We start from the raw sequence: 18,607 nt of genomic DNA on the forward strand, positions 1-18,607 counted from the left end.
GAGGGAGGGGATGGGAGGAGGAGGGAGGGGAGAGAAGGGAGGGGAGGGGAGAGAAGGGAGGGGAGGAGAGAGAGAAGGGAGAAGAGGAGGGATAAAGGGAGAAAAGGGAAAGGAAAAGGAAAGGAAAGTGAAAAGGAAAAAGGAAAAGGGAAAAAGGAAAAAGGAAAAGGGAAAAAAGAAAAGGGAAAGGCAAGGCAATCGCAGCTATCCTGAGTAGCTCACACATACAGTCATCAGTGTCATGATTCATGGACACGTCAGAATAAAAAGTCACTAACCACCAAGTGTCAGAACAGAATAAGAGCTTAAGGTAGACAGAGAAAGAAAACTGGCCCAGGCTGAGGAGGAGTTTAAGCCCAAAGCGTCTGCTCTTCCAGGTCTTTTGTTCTGTGAGTGGCTGGAAAGAAACCCTGGAGGGCTGAATAGTCAGTCCTCAGAATTCAGTGTCTAATTCTAGCTGCTACCATGTTTTCTGCTTCCTGTTTTCTGTTTCTAGTGAATAATAATGTTCCGATTTTTCACAAATAAATTAAAAAGGAGAAATATCTATTATGAATAAAATAAGCTAAAACAATTTGTGGGCTACCTACACACATGACGTCTACAGCTGGGCCTTTCAAACACACCATAAATCATAACTATCCTGTAGGTGCAGAAGTGCCCACACATATTCTCTAAGGGAAGTAGTGCAGACCTTTTTCAAGGAGCCCTGTTTCCTTCTGCTCAATTAGTTTCCAATTACAGGCAATAATAACAACTACGGCTCTGCTTTGCACGAGGAAAGCAAGTCCTCAATCACAGATTGGGACGTATTGGACAATTGGTATAGCACAGGGTACATAAACCATTACTGTATAATATAAATCCTCCTTGTTACAATGTGAACACTACTCCTTCCTTCATAAAGAAGAAAGACTTTTAAGTGGGTTCCCAAAGGTGAATGAGCAAACTCACAAGGAGCTGGTAGGTTAGTTAGGGTTCATAGGCTAGTTGGCTAGCTGATTTCCTTCAATAAGCTTCAATACAGCATAAAACCTAAGCATCTTTTAAATTTACATGCCATCTCCTCAAAAAGCATAGAGAATCTAGCAAAACATTAATAAAAGGAATAAATTTGTTTTTGAATTCTGTAATTCTTTCACTGCATCTGAACCAAACATAAATTGGCATACCTTTGAAATGGCAATTTTGAAATATCTAGCAAATCTTTAAGAAGACACTCATTAACCTACTACTTTTATTTCCATAATTCCCACAATTACACAAACACACAAACATATCTAAATATATACATATATATTATAAAATATAAATATATATATAGAGAGAGAGAGAGAGAGAGAAATTCAATTACCCGTCACTATTATACTGTTCATATTAAAGGGAAAACATCCTAACTATAGAATATTATAAACTATGATAAATAATCCTGACCCATGTGTGTGTGTGTGTGTGTGTGTGTGTGTGTGTGTGTGTGTGTGTATAGCCAAAAAGAGTTTATTTTAGCTAATAATTCCAGGTTATAGGCCGATGGTTCTCAACCTTCCTAATACTGTGACCCTTTAATACAATTCCTCATGTTGTGGTGGCCCCCAACCATGACGTGATTTTCGTTGCTACTTTATAACTATAGTTTTGCTCCTGAGTGAATCATTGTATAGATATCTGTGTTTTCTGATGGTATTAGGTGACCCCTATCAAAGGGGCATTCAACATCCCAAAGGGGTTATGACCCACAGGTTGAGAAAAAATGTTATAGGCCATTATTACCTGGAAGTTAAGGCAGCAGGAGTTTGAAGCAGCCAGGCACATGACAACTACAGTCATGAGCAGAGAAATAACTGGGTACAAATTCATTTGCTTATTCACACTCAGGAGCTTTTCCATCCCTTATATAGCCCAGGAAGCCAAGTCCATGAAGTGGTGCTGCCTGCAGTGGGCTGGATCTTCCCATATCAATGAGACAAGCCCTTACAGGGACCTATAGTCCACCCTGATCTAGTAAAGGAACTCAGATTTCCCACTTGGATTCCACTTCTTTAAAAGAGCAGGCAGTGTTCTTAACCACTGAGCCATTATCTCCAGCCCCAGTAAGGCAGTTTAAAGTGTATACTTATCAACATCGCTATCTACTTATACTCTCACTCCCCTAAGTACGCATATTGTTACCTACTTAGCCTATAAGCTCACTCCCCTAAATGCACATTTGCTTATGGTGAGCAAACAATGCAAACAGCTGAAACCTTCCTACCTGCCCAACAGCGCCCGCCTGTCCAGTGCTGTGTTCTCGATATCGCCCGAGCATCTGATCCACATGTCGCAGATTCTGAGTGGTGTCCTTGGGAAAGAAAACATTCGATCAATCATCCCAAACACTATTCTTCCAATCAATTTTAGTATTCTCAAAGAGCTAAGTCAACTGTGCAAAAGGTACAATTTCTGCCAGATAACTCGGATTATCAACAAAAGTCCTACACACCCAATCTCTACAATACTGAGAAGCCCAGATCCACCTGCAATTTATTTATGTAAAATCGGAAGCATGGGATAAGGACTTGTCCAAAGTTCTATAATAAGTTGACAACAAAACCACAAATCCAAAAGAATCCTCTTCAGAAAGCTGTGCACTCATAATTCACACTTCTCTTACAAAAAAGCAATCTTGAACATCAAGATTTAGCAGAATGGGTTATGTGCACAGCAAGATGGAGGCCAGGTTGGACTATGCAGTAAGAACATAGTATATGTATAAGAAAATAGTATAGAAAAAGGAAGAGAGGGAAAAAGAAGAGAGGGAGGGAAGGAGTGAGGAAGGGAGGGGGAGTAAAGGAGGGGCAGAGGGAAGGAAGAGAAAGAGCAGAAAGAAATCCTAAAAAAGCAAATGTTTTCAAGTATGTAAAGAAAGTGAATTTTTTTTAAAGATTTATTTATGTATTATATGTAAGTACACTGTAGCTGTCTTCAGACACCCCAGAAGAGGGCATCAGATCTCATTATGGATGGTTGTGAGCCACCATGTGGTTGCTGAAATTTGAACTCAGGACCTTCAGAAGAACAGTCAGTGCTCTTAACCACTGAGCATCTCTCCAGCCCCAAGAAAGTGAATTGTTAGGTCTCTTGGACTCCAGTGACTTCCTCACTATAGAACTTGATTAAGAAAAGAGAAAATGTGCCCTTTAATCTTTTAATGAACAATAAATTTATTTTTAATCAAAACAGAAAGTTTCTACCTAAATATGATTGGTTTTACATAAGAGATTAATAGAGTAGTTTCTTTTGAGTATGCCTACTTGCTAATGTCTCTCTTGGCAAGAAAGTAGAAGGATTCAAACTCTAAAACTCCATTATTACATAAACAAGTACATTTACAGAAAATAGGTGTTTGTTAGTATTATGTAAAATTATTATTTCTCCAACAACTACTCTCTTCCCATCTAGCATACTAACCCAAAGCAATTCAAAGCCAAATTCCCTGTTTACATGGGCTAAAGCAAAAGCAAAGAATTAATCAGTTGGAAATAATTCTGCTTCTGGGTTTGTTCCCCATGAGACCACACTACCCATACAAGGTGCTTTCCAAGGTCTTTACATGGAAAAGATCAGACTGTCCTCATTCAAACTTCCAAATGCTGACAGAAATTATCTTAGAAACCAAAAATGGCATCTCTCTGCGTATTAGCCATCCACTGATAACCTGCTTCCCCCAAACCTCTCTAACTGGCACGAGCACACAGGATGCTAAACAGGAGTGCTGCCCAGTGCTTCACCCCACAACATTTTACTTGTAAATACAGTTTCATCCTATCACACCCTATCAGCTACTTCAGGTATCATCACCAGAGATGGTGACCACTAGAGACTAACTATAGAACTATACCTATGTGACTTATATGTCAAAAGGGATCCTATAGATGTGACTTAACACCTAGACTGGACTTTCTCCTGGATTACTAAGAGAAGATGAAACCTCAAGAGTCCTTAGAAGAGAAAGGGTGGCTGGCCATGTGGCTCTCAGGTGGAGCCTGAGGATACCAGAAAAACAATCAGCAACAAAAAAAAGGAGAGGGAAAAGAAAAGGAAAAAAAAGGCAGAAAGGAAGACATTACCAGCCAAAAAGACTCAGCCACCACGATGGCTGGCTTTGAAGATGAAGGAAGAGGGGCCCGAGACAAGGTATATGAGCAGCCTCAAAAGGCAAAGGAACAGAATTTTCTCTTTCTTCTGACCTACAGAGCTGTGAGATAATAAACTTGGTTGTTTTAAGGCTTTAGCCTGAGGGTCATTTATTATTACAGTACAAAAATATATATATACTGACTGCAACCATTACTCTGCTCAGACTATTAAAACTCTATCAAACGCAACTACTGTCAAACTAACCTGTAAAGTATTGGTTATGGTGTTGATCTTTGCGGTGACATCTGCTGTAGAACGACTTCCAATTCCCCTTTGAACTGACCTGGTTGCCCATCGACTCAATCCGTCACGATAGCGGAAGTGTTCTGAATCACTGGATGATTCTGCCATTGATGTATACAAGTCCTTCAAAATAAATCCAAGTCAGTGTCACTTTGATTCACAGTAAAAAACACAGAAGTAGGGAACCCACTACTGACCTTCTTGTATTTTTAAGTATTTGTTACTATTTAGTCTTTCAGCAAATAGACACACAAGAAAACACAGAAGGTCACTCCCTATGTAATCCTGTTTCCCTGGCTTGCTCTGCTCAGAGAAAACTGCCCCCAGGTGGTAGCCATGAGTTATCAATCCCAGGTATGGAATCCTAAGATTTGTGGTCTGCTGCCAGAATTAAAAGTATTTTCATATACAATGTGTCACAACACTGTCAACCATTCCAACTGTGACAAAACAAAAACATTCTCTGAAGACCTACACTTTGGAAGCCTAGGAGGTGACTCAGTTTTGACTTCCAACATCAACATAAATGTTGGGTCTGGGTTAAGAGGGGATCCCTAGAGCAAGCTAGCTAGCTAGCCTAGCCAAACAGCAATCTCCGGTTAAAGAGACCATGCCTCAGTACAGAAGGTGGAAAGCAGAGGAGGAAGGCATGGGACCATGAGACATCAACCTCTTAGCTCTGTGTGCACTGACACAGAGGTGCACACACATGCTGACATGAACTCACACACATGTGAACATGTAGACACCACATATGCATAAAAAGACTCCAGTCTTTAATATTAGTCCAATATCTATTCAAAGCTATAAGAATATACCTCTAAACATAAAAATATGACAAATACTCTGCAGGAACCCTAATAAAATTCCAGTGTGTTACAGAAAGAAAACTCTCCTACATCCCAATTTAGAATTGCAGAATTAAACAAATGCTCTGGTACAGGAACAAACTTTACAATAATACATTTACAAGAAGATGCTGGCCTCAACACATCCACTAAATTAGAAGGCCACCCCACCAGAATACATGTTCAGCAATGGGGAATTCTGTAAACATGCTTTTCTCCTACTTTCACCTCAACTGTCTATTTGACTCATCTGAAAAATTATTTGTGCATGATAATCTCATTTCAGAAAAATTATTAATAGAAGTTGAGGGAAACAACTACATCTAGAACCAAACATCACCAGAGAAAACTATGTTGATCAAAGCAAAAGCTGATTGGGAATTAACCCGATAATTCTATCTTCTGTTTAATGGAGGATTAACTCAGTCTTTAATATAAACTGTTATAAGATTCCTAAACTCTACATGGACATGTTCTTCTGGCTTATAATGCACAGTATGATGGAATTTTTCCATCATGACAGAACACTCTGAGTCTTTTGGACCTTTATTTTTATTGCAGCTTGGAAGTGCATAATCATGTCTCTAAAGAAGATAAAGGACTCTTGCTGGGAATTTAGATTTTTTTTTTTTTGAAAATTAAATTACAGTCTATCTTCACCACTTCAGAAAAAGAATCCATGAATGTCCAAACACTTCATGCAAACTGAGGCCAAGAGCTGCTGAGCATCCTGCAGACGTCATGCATCTCATGTACCATGCCCTCACCTCCCTCCTTCTCAAGTCTTTGCCTACTGGTATAAGCACAAAAGTACCCATGATGGGATCCCTCCCATATCAGAAACCATGAACAAGAAACTACTGCTGACGCGGCTGTTGGGCTCTGCATTTGCCAAGCCACGACTGTTTAAGTGCCCCTCCCCGTCTCCTGCAAAAAAAAAAAAAAAGAAATCTACACAATATTCATCATAATTAATTCTAAGTGCAATTGTGATTAGATTAATAAATACCTGGAGTATTACATTGGCTCTAGGTGTGTCTGTGATAATATTTCCAGGAACAATATGATTATGAAGACTTCTGACCTAATAATTAATGGATTAATTTCTTAATAGGATGTGGTAAAGAGTAAGAGGTAGAACATAGCTAGAGGAACCGGTTGACTGTATTGCTTTTTCTCTGCTGCCCATCTACAAAGAAATAAAGGAGACTGTCCACCCATGTGCCCATTACCATTAAGCACAGACTGAAGTCTGTGAAACTGTGAGCCAAAAACAAAATAATCTTCCTCCCGTAAGTTGCCTCTGTTGGGTATCTGTCACAACAACAAGAACCAGAAGTAATGCAAGCTCTGAAATGCCTTTGCCTTTCAAACTCTGGAAATCCACATGTGCACCTATCTCTCAGGAATCTCTCCAGTGTGCCCTTGTTCTCTCTTTCAAGCACTTTCCATCATTTTCCAGCCATCATTGTAGAAAAAATCTGTATTGTCCTAAGGCCAGCTACCATATGAGGCACTCATATGCTGTTTACACAGACAACCCAATTTGATTCTCACAACTTTATGAGTACTGCTGGGCCTCAGGATCAAGCTTTGTAGTAGAGTCGGCAGCAACGAAACAATAATAATAATAATGAGATAATAATAATAATAACAATAATAAACAATAGCATTATCTCAACTATTTCCTAATTTTCAGAGAAAGTTGAAGTACGAGTGAAGGAATGGGTCCAGCTCCATACAGCGATTACTGGCAGCAGGCCCTGAATTCCCCAGCCTTCTCCATCTTCAGTGTTCTGCTGCTTCCAATGTCTGTCACATAGTATGCATGAGTAATCTTAATGATTAGGAAGAACTGCCAAACAAAGGAGCGGAACACACTGTTCTACATACATGGCTATAGTTTCTCCAATTCCTCATCATTGGTCAGGATGCAAATAACAAGGAGAAGCAGAACCGTAAACTAGTAGCATGAAACCTTGAACAGACACAGGAGAAAACCACCTGTCCTCAATCCTACATTTCATGAAGAGCCCTGGAAACAAATCAAACCATTGGCCTCCAAGTAAGGGGTTTTGTTTACTAATTTTTCCTGTCATTGATAAATAAGGAAAAGAATAATTATGCCTGGGATCTCTTAGCAAAGTTGTACCATCAGTCACATCAGACAAAATATGGTGACTGACTATAAAAGGAGAAGTGTGCTTCCTAGCACTGTGGTTGACGGGAACAGGAAACAAAGTAACAGTCGTTAGGACAGCTGGATTCTGGTAAGAGTACCAACAGTGTTAATCACCATCTATATTTAATTTCCTTGGATACAGTGCACATCAGACACTTCAAATAAATAGACAATTTTGAACTTCAGCTTGACTAAGAGTATCTGAATCCCAGACTGTTATGGTTATTCTTCACTATTTGAGAAAATTATTAAAATAATTAGTACAGAGAATGATATAGTAAAGCTGGATATGTACACTACCTAGAAGTAATCACTATGATAAATATCACTGTAATATGCTTGTAATTTTTAAAATAAAACATTGAGAACATTATACTGTAAATAACATCCCAGGATTCTCTTCACTCATCCCTACTCAGCTATTATTTCTGCCCCACCACTCCAGGGAAGACAGACATGATTTCATGTGGAACACCCTACACCATGCACTTATACTTTTAATACTGGCAGAGATTTCTCAAAATTTTTTATAAAATGAGCATTATGACTAAACTATGTTAATAAGCAACCAAGCAGCACACGTAAAGTTAACCATATAACAGAAAATCATAGTAGAACTAAATAAAATTAAGAGCAACATTGAATTCTCTCTCACCATGGCATAACGCACAAGGAGGGAGTCCTGTTACTTACCCCAGCTAGGGTTACATACTTCCAGTGAGACACTTGGCAGCATGAGCTTCACAGGTGCTCTCTAAGACTTCTGTTATTAATTTCAATCACTCTGAGCAATGACAGTTGCTCAGACTCCTGCATCTGGTGGAACTCCTGCAGAGGTGGCAACATTTAAAGAGATAAGCATCTGAGAAATTGCATGGTTTTTTTAAAGACATGAACATTTGGCAACCATCTAAGTGATTATTACCTAAATTTCACAAAGAATAGACTAAAAAATGAATATAATTATATAAACAGATTACTTTCATTGCTAACAAAAAACTTGGCACTTCCCTGCACTATTACTAACAATTAAAAAGTTAAGAATGATTCCCATAGCAAACTTAAACAGAGGCCTAAGTGCCACAACACAAAAAGCAGCCATTGTGCCAAAGATACATGCCTACAAAAGTCATTAATCTATGATGGCCCCCCAAAAAAACATTCTCTTGACATGAAATCGATGGGGAAGGAAGAAAAAAAAAGAAACCCTGGTACCTGAAGTTGGCAAGAAGTGTGCACATACGTCAAGAGTACGGGTAGATAGTAGAGATGCTAATGTGAACAAAAGAAAGCTCATGGGCCCCAACTAAGACAAAGAACTACGGGCATCTATCTAAGGGATGCTGGGGCTGGGGGACGTTGTCTTCCTCTATGGAGAAGCCTCCAAAAGAGTTATCCAATACCAAGTGCTCAGCCCTGAAATCATATACAAGCAAGCAACACTGGCCTCAGCAGGTTGTCGAGTGTGTGTGTGTGTGTGTGTGTGTGTGTGTGTGTGTGTGTGTGTAACAATAGCAAAAAAGGAGAGCATGAATTTGAAAGCAAATGGAAGTAAGGTGAGCAGGACATGGGGGGAGCTGGGAGGGAAAAGGGGGAAAGGATCCAGGGAATGGAAAGAAAAGATGTAATTTTATTTTAATAACACTTTTCTAAGCTAGGGGAGATGTATGGAGGCCATGAAAACAGTTCTGAGCCCCCAAAAGAAAAGCGCAAATACATGCTCTTTATTCATCAACAATATATTATTTTACGCTAAGTTCAAATTCAGTTTTTAAGTGTGCTATACCCTAAGAACACTGGCACTAAAGAAAATAGACTCCAGAAACCTTTCTCCCCAGTGAAACTAGCTAATATGTAATAATCAGTCATTTTATGTTGACAAACACACTAAGTGGTAACAAAAGAAAGCAAATATACACCTCTAAGGAAAAAAACAACAAAATAGTCTAAGAAATGTAAAGTAAGCAATGAGGATGTCTCCCTGACCTAATTCCTGCACTACGTAACAATGTCCATGGAGAGCTGGGTATCAGGAGAAAGAGCACCCTGGAACTCTTCTAATGGAAATGTGCAAATTGCTACAACAGGTCTGGCTATTAGCACACAACCACCTGCCAAGAACTGTTTGTGCCTTTGACCTTGTAATTATACATTGAAAAAGGATCCCTAAACAACACTAACTAAAAATTCATATATAAAGATACTTGCTGTGAAGTTGTACTAGAGAGAAAATAACAACTCTGGGAATTCAGAATAAGAAGGAAAGGCTAAAACCCAGACCGTCTGGTGCGACAGCCACTACTATACAATGGAACCCTACAAGGGGACACTAAATAGCCACTAAAAATCCTGATTCAAAGAACAGTTAATGCCAAAGCAAGGCTAAAGTATGACTTCCAGTTTTGTAATAAATGTTATGTTTTCTAGGTATGAGCATAAATGTGCTCAGAAAATGAGAGGAGTAATAGGAAATACATTACTCCCTCAAAGTATATTTACCCTCCAAAGTATATTACCAGTTTGTATTCTTCTAAGCTTTTCTTCTCTTATCCTTTATGAATTTTCAATAATGGACTTATATCAATATATAATCAGAAGGAACTATGAATATACACTTAAGAAAGAAACAAAGATCACCTTCAAGGACAGCATCCACACCTTCAAGCTGATAACCTGCAAACCAATTCAACATCCTTCCTTCCAAGAACTCTCTTCCTTTTCCTGCCTGACAACTTCCTGACCCTCCTTCCTAGTTCCTGACACCTACCTCAGCTAGACCACTTGACTAATTCCCACCCGGTGATAAGCTGAGGAAACAAGTTCACAGGAGCTGTGTCTATATTTCACGCCAGCCACGGACCACCTGTCATGAGTTAAGAACCAAGAAACTTTCTTGTGCTGCACGTTCTCTTTGTAGTTATGCTGAAGGACAGTTATTTTCAAGGCTGGCTTATTAAAACAGACAACCCAAATGCCAGAATGAACACACATCAGAGAACTGTTTGAAAGCATCAGTATGCACAGGCATTGCGTATGCTTGTTATGATGAAATGCTGCTTTGGAGAACAAGTCAAGAATGGTTCCTGAGTGACAAGTAGTCAACACTGAAATCTGAAGCTTAAAGAAGCATTAAAAGCTAGGTGGTACATTTATACAATGGAATAGAGTACTACTACTCAGCTGTTCAAAACAACAACAACATGATATTGACAGGCAAAAGGATGGAATTAGAAAAAAAATCATCCTGAGTTAGGTAACCCAGACACAGAAAGACAAACAGGGCGTGTACACACTTATAAGTAGACATTAGCTGTAAAGTAAAGGATAATCATGCTACAACCCACAGACCCAGAGAGGCTAAGTAACAAGGAGGGCTCAAGGGGGACACATGGATCTCTCGGGGAAGGGAATATAGAACAGATTTTGTGGGTAGACTGTGGGGATGGGAACGGGAGGGATCAGGTGGAGGGTAGAAGAAGAATGGAGCTGAAGAGAATATGGAGAGAGACAACTGGAATTGGGGGACACTTGGGGAATGATGTGGAAACTAATGCAGTGGGAGCTCCCTGGAATCTATGAGGGTGACCCTAGTGAGGACTCCTAGTAATGAGAGATAGGGAGCCTAAACCACTCCATATTCTGCAACCAGGCAAGGCTTCCAGCGGTGGGACTGGGACACCAACCCAGCCACAAAACCTCCCACCTACAATTTGTCCTACAAGATGTCCTACAAGATGTGCTGGGGTAATGGTGGCACAGAATTTGTGGGAGTCACCAACCAATGACTGGTCTAACTTGAGACCCACTCCATGAGAGGGAACCCCCAACACTGCCAATAGACTAGAGACCCAAACACAACTGGCAAAAAATAAAAAATAAAAGTTAATGAAATAATTCCTAATGATATTCTACTACTTGTAGATTGGTGCCTAGCCAAATTGTCATCAACCAGGATCATCCAGCAACTGATGGGAACAGATACAGAGACCCACAGCCCACAGCCAAAGCTTGGGAAACCCAAGGGAAGAGAGGAAGGAAGGATTATGAAAGCCAGAGAGGTCAAGGACATTATGAGAACACAGCCCACAGGATCAACTAAACTGGGCTCATAGGGGCTCACAGAGACTAAAGCAACACTCATGGAGCCTACATGGATCTGCACTAGGTCCTCTGCCTATATCATAGTTGCATAGCTTGGTATTCTTGTAGAACTCTCAACAGTGCTAGTGGGGCTGTCTCTGACTCTTTTGCCAGTTTTTGGGACCCTTTTCCTCCTGCTCGGTTGCCTTGTCCAGCCGTGATACCAGGATTTGTGTCTCATCCTACTTTGTTATGCCATGTTCCCATGTCTGTTTGATATCCCTGGGAGGCCTGTTCTTTTCTGAAGTTAAGGGGAGGAAGAATGGATCTGGGAAGAAGAGAGGTGGGAAGGGAAATAGGAAAAGTTGAGGGAGGGGAAAGTGTGGTAGGGATGTACTCTATGAGAGAAGAATAAGTAAAAAAATATAAAATAAAAATAAAAATAAAAATGGAAGAAACAAACAAATATTAAGACAAGTAAAAAACCATCTATGTTGGCCCAGGGAAAGTTTTCATCGTTGTTGTAAAAACACAAAGGAAGAGCAATTCAACTGGATGAAAAATCCATTCTTATCATCATAAATGTCACTGAGATACACAGCAGCAGAAAAGCAAGAGCCATGAACTCTGAACAACCAGAAGAAAGTGAGAGTGAGAAAAGCATTTCCTTCAGCTGCAGAAAGAACACAAGTTACCAACACCTCTCTGTGCAACAAAACTCACCGACAAGAAAATACATCTGCTTTTAAGACCAGAACACATCCAAGGCTCAAGAGAGGACTAAGACTGGTGACCTTGGGTAAAGGTCTATAACATCATAACAAAAACTGTGTTTGAATAGTAGATGGCACAGTTCTGGGAATTGTTTACTTAGGTGCTCCTAATGCATTGATACTTATAAACATATAAATGTATAAATATTGTAGCTTTTGCCTTAGTGAACCTTATAAAAAAGACATACAAGCACCAGAGCAAGTAATGAACACTCATCCATTCATCCCATCTAAAATGGCCATGTGCAGCCTGGACGCTGAGATGAGAGAGAAAACTGCTTTCAAGCCCTGTAAAAAGAGGACTGGTGAGCCTTAAGAACTCAAGTCCACCCCTGTGTTATTTGACCTAAGGAGCCATCAGATTGTCTTCATTGTAATGAGGCACATTTGTATGTATGAGAGCCATGATTTATTGATTCTCAAATCTCTTCTCCTCAGAGTCAGTTTAAAACAATTAGGATTTGCAAGCTGTTCCATAAAAGATAAGCACCCAGCATCAAGGGTGATATTTCACAAAGACTGCCTGGTGCACATTAAGAGGGTGACTGCTTCTATAGCCTCCATGGGCCTCAGCTGTCCCTACCCCAGGCAACTGTCCTCAAAAGGATGTTCAAGGTAATGACATTGATATTGAGAAGGGAAATGTGTTTTAAACTTAATCATCAACCAAATTCAATTTTCAGAATGTATTTCTCCCTGTCTCAACAGCCATAGAGCTTGGGGGTGAAGTTCACCCTTCAGGTGAAAAAGTCACCAAGTTGGCGAAGGTTGTCGTGTACAAACAGCTGTCGGTAAGTTGTTCCTTTTCTCTTTACATCAATGCTCTCCTGTGACTTCTCACCTCAAACTCCTCCAGTAAATTTACACAAGCTCAAAGTCAGCACTCAGTCCATTAGTCAGTCCCACGTATGTAGGACAGCACAGGTACTCCAGAAGCCTCTCCACCATTCATCCTTTACTGAATCATTCATTGCAGGGCAAAGATAACCCAAGGACGGCAGCCTACACTTGGCATCACAGCATTCAGGAGGCAAAGACAGGAGGCTCCAAATCAAGGCCTGGCTGAGCAACTTAGCAAGTCTGTCTCAAACACTGAGGGTAGGGATGCGGCTTGGTGGTAAGAGCACTGCCTAGTGGGTGCAAAGACCTAGCAGCATCCCCAGCACTGCCGAGGGATGAAAGTAAGTAGGTGAGAAAGGCTGGCAAGAATATTATGTAAGAGAGGTAAGCAGCAAGACAGAAACCCAGGGCTCAGACCAGAATCCACACTCAACATGGAGGAGAAGCAGGAGCCTGACAGAGCTCATAGAGGAAATGAGGTGCTGTCAAAAACTATCTCAGAGAAATCGGAGGGTCCAAACCCACAGAACTCGGGTCCTTGCACCAGGGCAGCTCTGCTATTATCTGACTTATATGCTGTGGCTTCATATCCTACAGGTGGGTCTTTTTGTTGTTGTTGTTGTTGTTTGTTTGTTTGTTTGTTTTTTCAAGACAGGATTTCTCTGTGTAGCCCTGGATGTCCTGGAACTCACTCTGTAGACCATGCTGGCCTCGAACTCAGAAATCCATCTGCTTCTGCCTCCCAAGTGCTGGGATTAAAGGCGTGCACCACCACTGCCTGGCTCAATTTTTTTTTTAAAGAATACAAATATTAAGGCTGAAGAAATGAGTCAATAGTTAAGGGGATTTACTGTCTATTTGAAATCAACTGGGTTATTCTAAAACATGACTCTGAAGACAAGAGACTTCACCTGAAAAGTCCAATTTCCAGTTTTCTGGGGGAAAAAAGAAATTAAAGACTCTGTCAATGTGACGGATGGATTTTCCACAGGAGCATCCTGTGTGTAGGCAAACTCACACCTGCCCGTTCACGCCAGTCTCCCATATAGCTGCCTCGCACAGTGTGTCATTAGACTGACTCCACTTAGGACAATCTGCAATCCTGCTAAGGATTAAATAAGACAAAGCTTATGAGCCCCATTGTAAAGAACTCATCAGCAGAGACACCTGGGAGACAGTCTCCCACGGAGAGCAGAAGGCAGGCCTGGTATAGGTGGTCTCCATCTCTGTGGTGGACAGAACAGTAAGACTGACACTCTGGCAAACACCTAAATGCTCCATACCTGCAGACTTTCAAACAGGGAAGACACATGTTCTACCTGACTGTAAGCAAGCTACGTAGAAAAGCTTTGCACTAAAATGAAGAAAATAAATTGGGGTGCTAATACATTAAATTTCACCCAAATCTTCACCTCTATATATTTCTTTTTCTCCTGCCCTAAGTAGTTAAGTGTTAATTATGAGCCCAGCTACCTGCCTTGCAAGACTTTACCTGAAGCAGCCTAGAGAGAAATGGGATTGCGCCCTGAGCCTGGCTCTCACCTCTCCTGTCTTCTCCACCTTACTTTCCTGACACAGAAGTGTCCTGGGTCTTCCAGCATAGGGCAGCAGAGCAGCTAGCTGCCCTAAGACAACAGAACAAGTCTAGCCATGCTAAGTAGACAGCTTGGCTAACCTACTGTGGAGGCCTGAACGTTTATTGTTGTATGTCTCCAAGGTTTTGTTTGTTATACAGATAAGGCTAACTGTCAGGACACAGTATTTTGCTAACATTAACAACTGACTGACTTGCTTTGGTTCTGAAAAGAGTTATTTGCTGAACTTTCCCCTCAATCCAACTTCCCCTGAGAAAACAGGATGGACTCAGAGTGTAGATATATGTGACGTCCTTTCCAGTGCTGGAAGGAAAAGGCTACATTCAAGTCAGAACATAAGCAAGCACAGACACACATGCACACACACGTACACACACACACACATGTGCACACACTTAAGCAGGTAGTGGTAACACATGACAGGCTATCCTGTTTTGAGATGAGGGAAACAATCACAAAAGTATAATAATTTCAGGGGTTTGTAAAAAATAAATATAAAAACAAAAAAAAAAAACAAGCTATTTTTCTGCATCACAAAGCAGATTACTTTTCTGCTGTACTGTTTCTCTTCCTAATTTCAAAATGAAAGTAACTACTTGATTTCTTAGTGAAAGAAACAACTGTAAGAGAGGAAACCACTTCCTAGTGCCATTTACCTTTCATTTACACCCTGCTTTAGAACTTTGGAGGATTTTCATTAGCACTGTCTCATGATTTCTATGGCAATCCTGTAAGGATGATATAATTACAACCTTTCTTATGCTGCAAAGAAAGATGGTGGTTTGAGTAAAGTACTAACCACAATTACTTTTTTTTTTAAAAGTACAATAACAAAACTGGAGTCTAAATCTTGTACTTCCCATGACGGGGTTAAGGTCTGTGAATCAGGAATTCAAGACCCCAGCTAGCCATCCTTCTCACCGCCCTCACTAATGCCATGAAACCTTCTCCTAACCACTCCTCCTACTTTTCTCAATCTGCTTATCGCTTCAGGCAGAGCAAAATATGGCCTCGTGAAGTCTTCCATTTCCAGGCAGAGGTAATCTTTCCTTCTCACAGCTCTGAAATCTCATCGCTGCTTATCTTAAGTAAGACAGGTATTGAACATTCCCATAAAATCATGACTGTTTATACCATGGACTCTTTTCCAGCTATGTCACACTCCACTCACCATGGGACCTATCCAGTCTTACTACCTCGTAAAATTCTTTTCACTCTCTGAACCTTTCTCAAGGGCCACATTTCTAACCATCCATCCTTGTCTCCTACTTCCCAGTCAAGATTCAGATCAGAAGAAAGTCCTGTGAGAAAGCCTCCCTTCTCTGCCCAAGCCCAAGTCAGGGCCTAGTGCACTCTGCTGTATTCCCATGGTAGATACTACGTCAACCCAGCCTATGCAGTTATGGCTGGCCATTTCCTATCCCTCTGTTAACCCTAGAAGTCTCAACAAAGACTAATTCAAGTTATAGGTGCTTTATCCCCACAAACGTTTACACACTGAAAGCTTGCTCTCTAAGATTGGCAATCTAGAGACAGTGGAACCTCTCCGTCAGTGGTTCTCAACCTTCCTAGTGCTGTGACTTTTTAATATAGTTCCTCATGTTGTGGTGACCCCATCCATAACATTTCATTGCTACCACATAACTGTAATCTTACTACTGTTATGAATCAGAGATGTGACTGCCCCCTCCAGGGGGCAGGACCCTTTGGGTCGTGACCCAAAGGTTGAGAACCAATGCTGTGAATTAAGGGAAGGACACGAATGATACCCTCAAAAAGGGGCAAATCTCCAGCTCTCAGGAATAGGTTAGGTCTTGGGCAACTGGACTACACATCTGAAAAGCAGACCCTCATAAAGCCAGTCTGGCTTTGTCAGTGGCTCTCCCACTCTCTTTCTCACAACATGACCTTCCCTGACCCACTCGTCCATTTTTCTCTCCCATGATGTAACACATTAATGGTTCAAGGACATGAAACAGGCCACAGGACTATGCTGGTAGGACTCTACGACAACTAGGATTGTGAACCACACAAACCTATTTCTTTTATAAATCACTCAGTTTCAAATATGCCCTTAAAGAAACATAAAATGGATCAGGCATGGTTGAAGCCCGGCAGTCATGTGCTGGACCACTATCAAATTAATTGGCAACTACATTTTTTTTAATTGCCCTGTCTCAACTAATCCAGAAACAAAGTTCAAAGTACAGAGCTTTACAAATAGCAAGTACTAGTTAAGCAATTATTAAATGGAGAAATTTCATTAATGAAGGGTCTAAATTAATTATTTGAAGTCTTAAATCAATATTGATTGAGCCATGTACTATTACTATGAATACTATTAATACTAATGTCTATTATGTGGTAAACAAGACAGCATTTCAAATTTAGGTAGCAATATACTAAAACTGCCTAGTGACTGGACCAATCCCGACTTTACTCAATTATTTTTGAAGTCATTTGAACTTACAGTGGTCACTTGCAGCTACTTAGTTACATAGGGTAAATGTACTTAATACAATTGCCTGTACTATCAAGCTCTAAACTCCAAATCATATAATCTCTTCTTCATCAGAGCTCTTCATCCGATGAGTTTCAGCATACCAATTATTGCTTATGAACAAATCCATGTTTTGCTTTTGAAAGCCTTCACCTGCCCACCATGAAGCTTTTCCTTTTACCTCAATCTGTAAAAGTCACTATCCATCTTTTAAAATAACAATCATAGCCCACTTCTTCCGCAATGTCGCTCTTCATTGGAAAGAGTCTAGCTCCAGCTCAGCTTCTAATTCACATACCCATTCATGTGTGAACTTGCTCCTTCACAAGCATTCATTCATTCACTCGGGAGCACCTGTTTCATGACAAACCCTGTGCACATAGCAGATTCTAAATGTCCATCTCCTAAATAGAATCACGTAACCACGAGTCCTGGCTTCTCCAATCCTCCAGTCATTTAGTGGTATACAGATTTATGTTAAGGGTTATTATATTAACCATAGGAAGATGAGTAGCTGATAAAGGCTTGCTAGGTCTCTTAAGGTCATTTCTAAATATCATAACAAGACATTGAAAGCAAAGGAAAAACTCAGAATATCTGCATTATAGAGGAGCCAGGGGGGATAATTTTGTGTGCTCTTTAAAAAGCACACAAAAAATAATAGCACTCCAGTAGTAAAAGGCACAAAGGACATATAAACAGGCAATTCATGGAATACAAATATCTCTGCCAAATGCATAAATATACTTCATCTCTCTGAAGAACTGCAAATTAAAACAATAAAATGGTGTCCTTGTTTTTCTGCTTGGGACCGCTGAGCAAAGCTCTCAGCCTCAAGGTTAATGAGGGCATTCTATGGTGTACGAGTATTAGTTGCAAAGGCTAGCAGGGTGGCTCAGCAGATAAAAGCACTTCTCTTGAGTTCTGTCCTGGGAGCCCACGATGGAAGGAGAGAACCAACTGCCAAAAGTTGTCCTCTGCCTTCTACACACCTGTAACACACACCCCTGTACCTGCACACAATAATAAGGAAGTAAAAGTATACTAGTTATAAAAATGAGGGCAACTTTTCTAGAGAATATCTTAGCAAAACAAGCAAATACACACACTTTGACTCAGAAGCTCTGCTTCTATGATCAATGTCTCAAGAAAACAAAAGTGTGTGTGTGTGTGTGTGCATGTGTGTGTGTGCGTGTGTGTGTGTGTATGTGTATATGTGTGTATACAACTTATGTATAAGATACATGTATAAGAATTTCATTTAAGCAGGGCAGTGTTGGCACACACCTTTAATCCTAGCGCTTGGGAGGCAGACAGGCGGGTTTCTGAGTTCAAGGCCAGCCTGGTCTACAGAGTGAGTTCCAGGACAG

General features: G+C 40.5%; 1 protein-coding gene and 1 long non-coding RNA gene across 6 annotated transcripts in view; one reads left to right on the forward strand and one right to left on the reverse strand.

Moving 5' to 3' along the window:
• Positions 1 to 18,607, reverse strand: part of Cep128 (centrosomal protein 128) — a 389,783-nt gene that overhangs the window by 367,506 nt on the left and 3,670 nt on the right. For all 4 annotated transcript variants that reach the window (XR_004114433.1, XR_004114432.1, XM_031356808.1 and 1 more), the window contains exons 3-5: positions 8,143 to 8,277; positions 4,381 to 4,542; positions 2,252 to 2,338 (exon numbers count right to left, since the gene is read on the reverse strand). Coding sequence is in view for 2 of the 4 variants with exons in the window: in XM_031356808.1 (XP_031212668.1) it covers positions 2,252 to 2,338; positions 4,381 to 4,527 (234 nt within the window). In the remaining 2 variants the exon portion in view is untranslated. The remainder of the gene's footprint in view (positions 1 to 2,251; positions 2,339 to 4,380; positions 4,543 to 8,142; positions 8,278 to 18,607) is intronic.
• LOC116080448 overlaps positions 1 to 18,607 on the forward strand; it is a 57,397-nt gene that overhangs the window by 34,653 nt on the left and 4,137 nt on the right. Inside the window, exons 3-4 of one of the 2 annotated variants that reach the window (XR_004114435.1) lie at positions 12,741 to 12,917; positions 13,011 to 13,093. This is a non-coding gene — a long non-coding RNA (uncharacterized LOC116080448). The remainder of the gene's footprint in view (positions 1 to 12,740; positions 12,918 to 13,010; positions 13,094 to 18,607) is intronic. The other variant, XR_004114434.1, reaches the window with a different exon arrangement.

The sequence above is a fragment of the Mastomys coucha genome, unplaced genomic scaffold, assembly GCF_008632895.1.
Source record: "Mastomys coucha isolate ucsf_1 unplaced genomic scaffold, UCSF_Mcou_1 pScaffold6, whole genome shotgun sequence".
Lineage (NCBI taxonomy): Eukaryota > Metazoa > Chordata > Mammalia > Rodentia > Muridae > Mastomys > Mastomys coucha.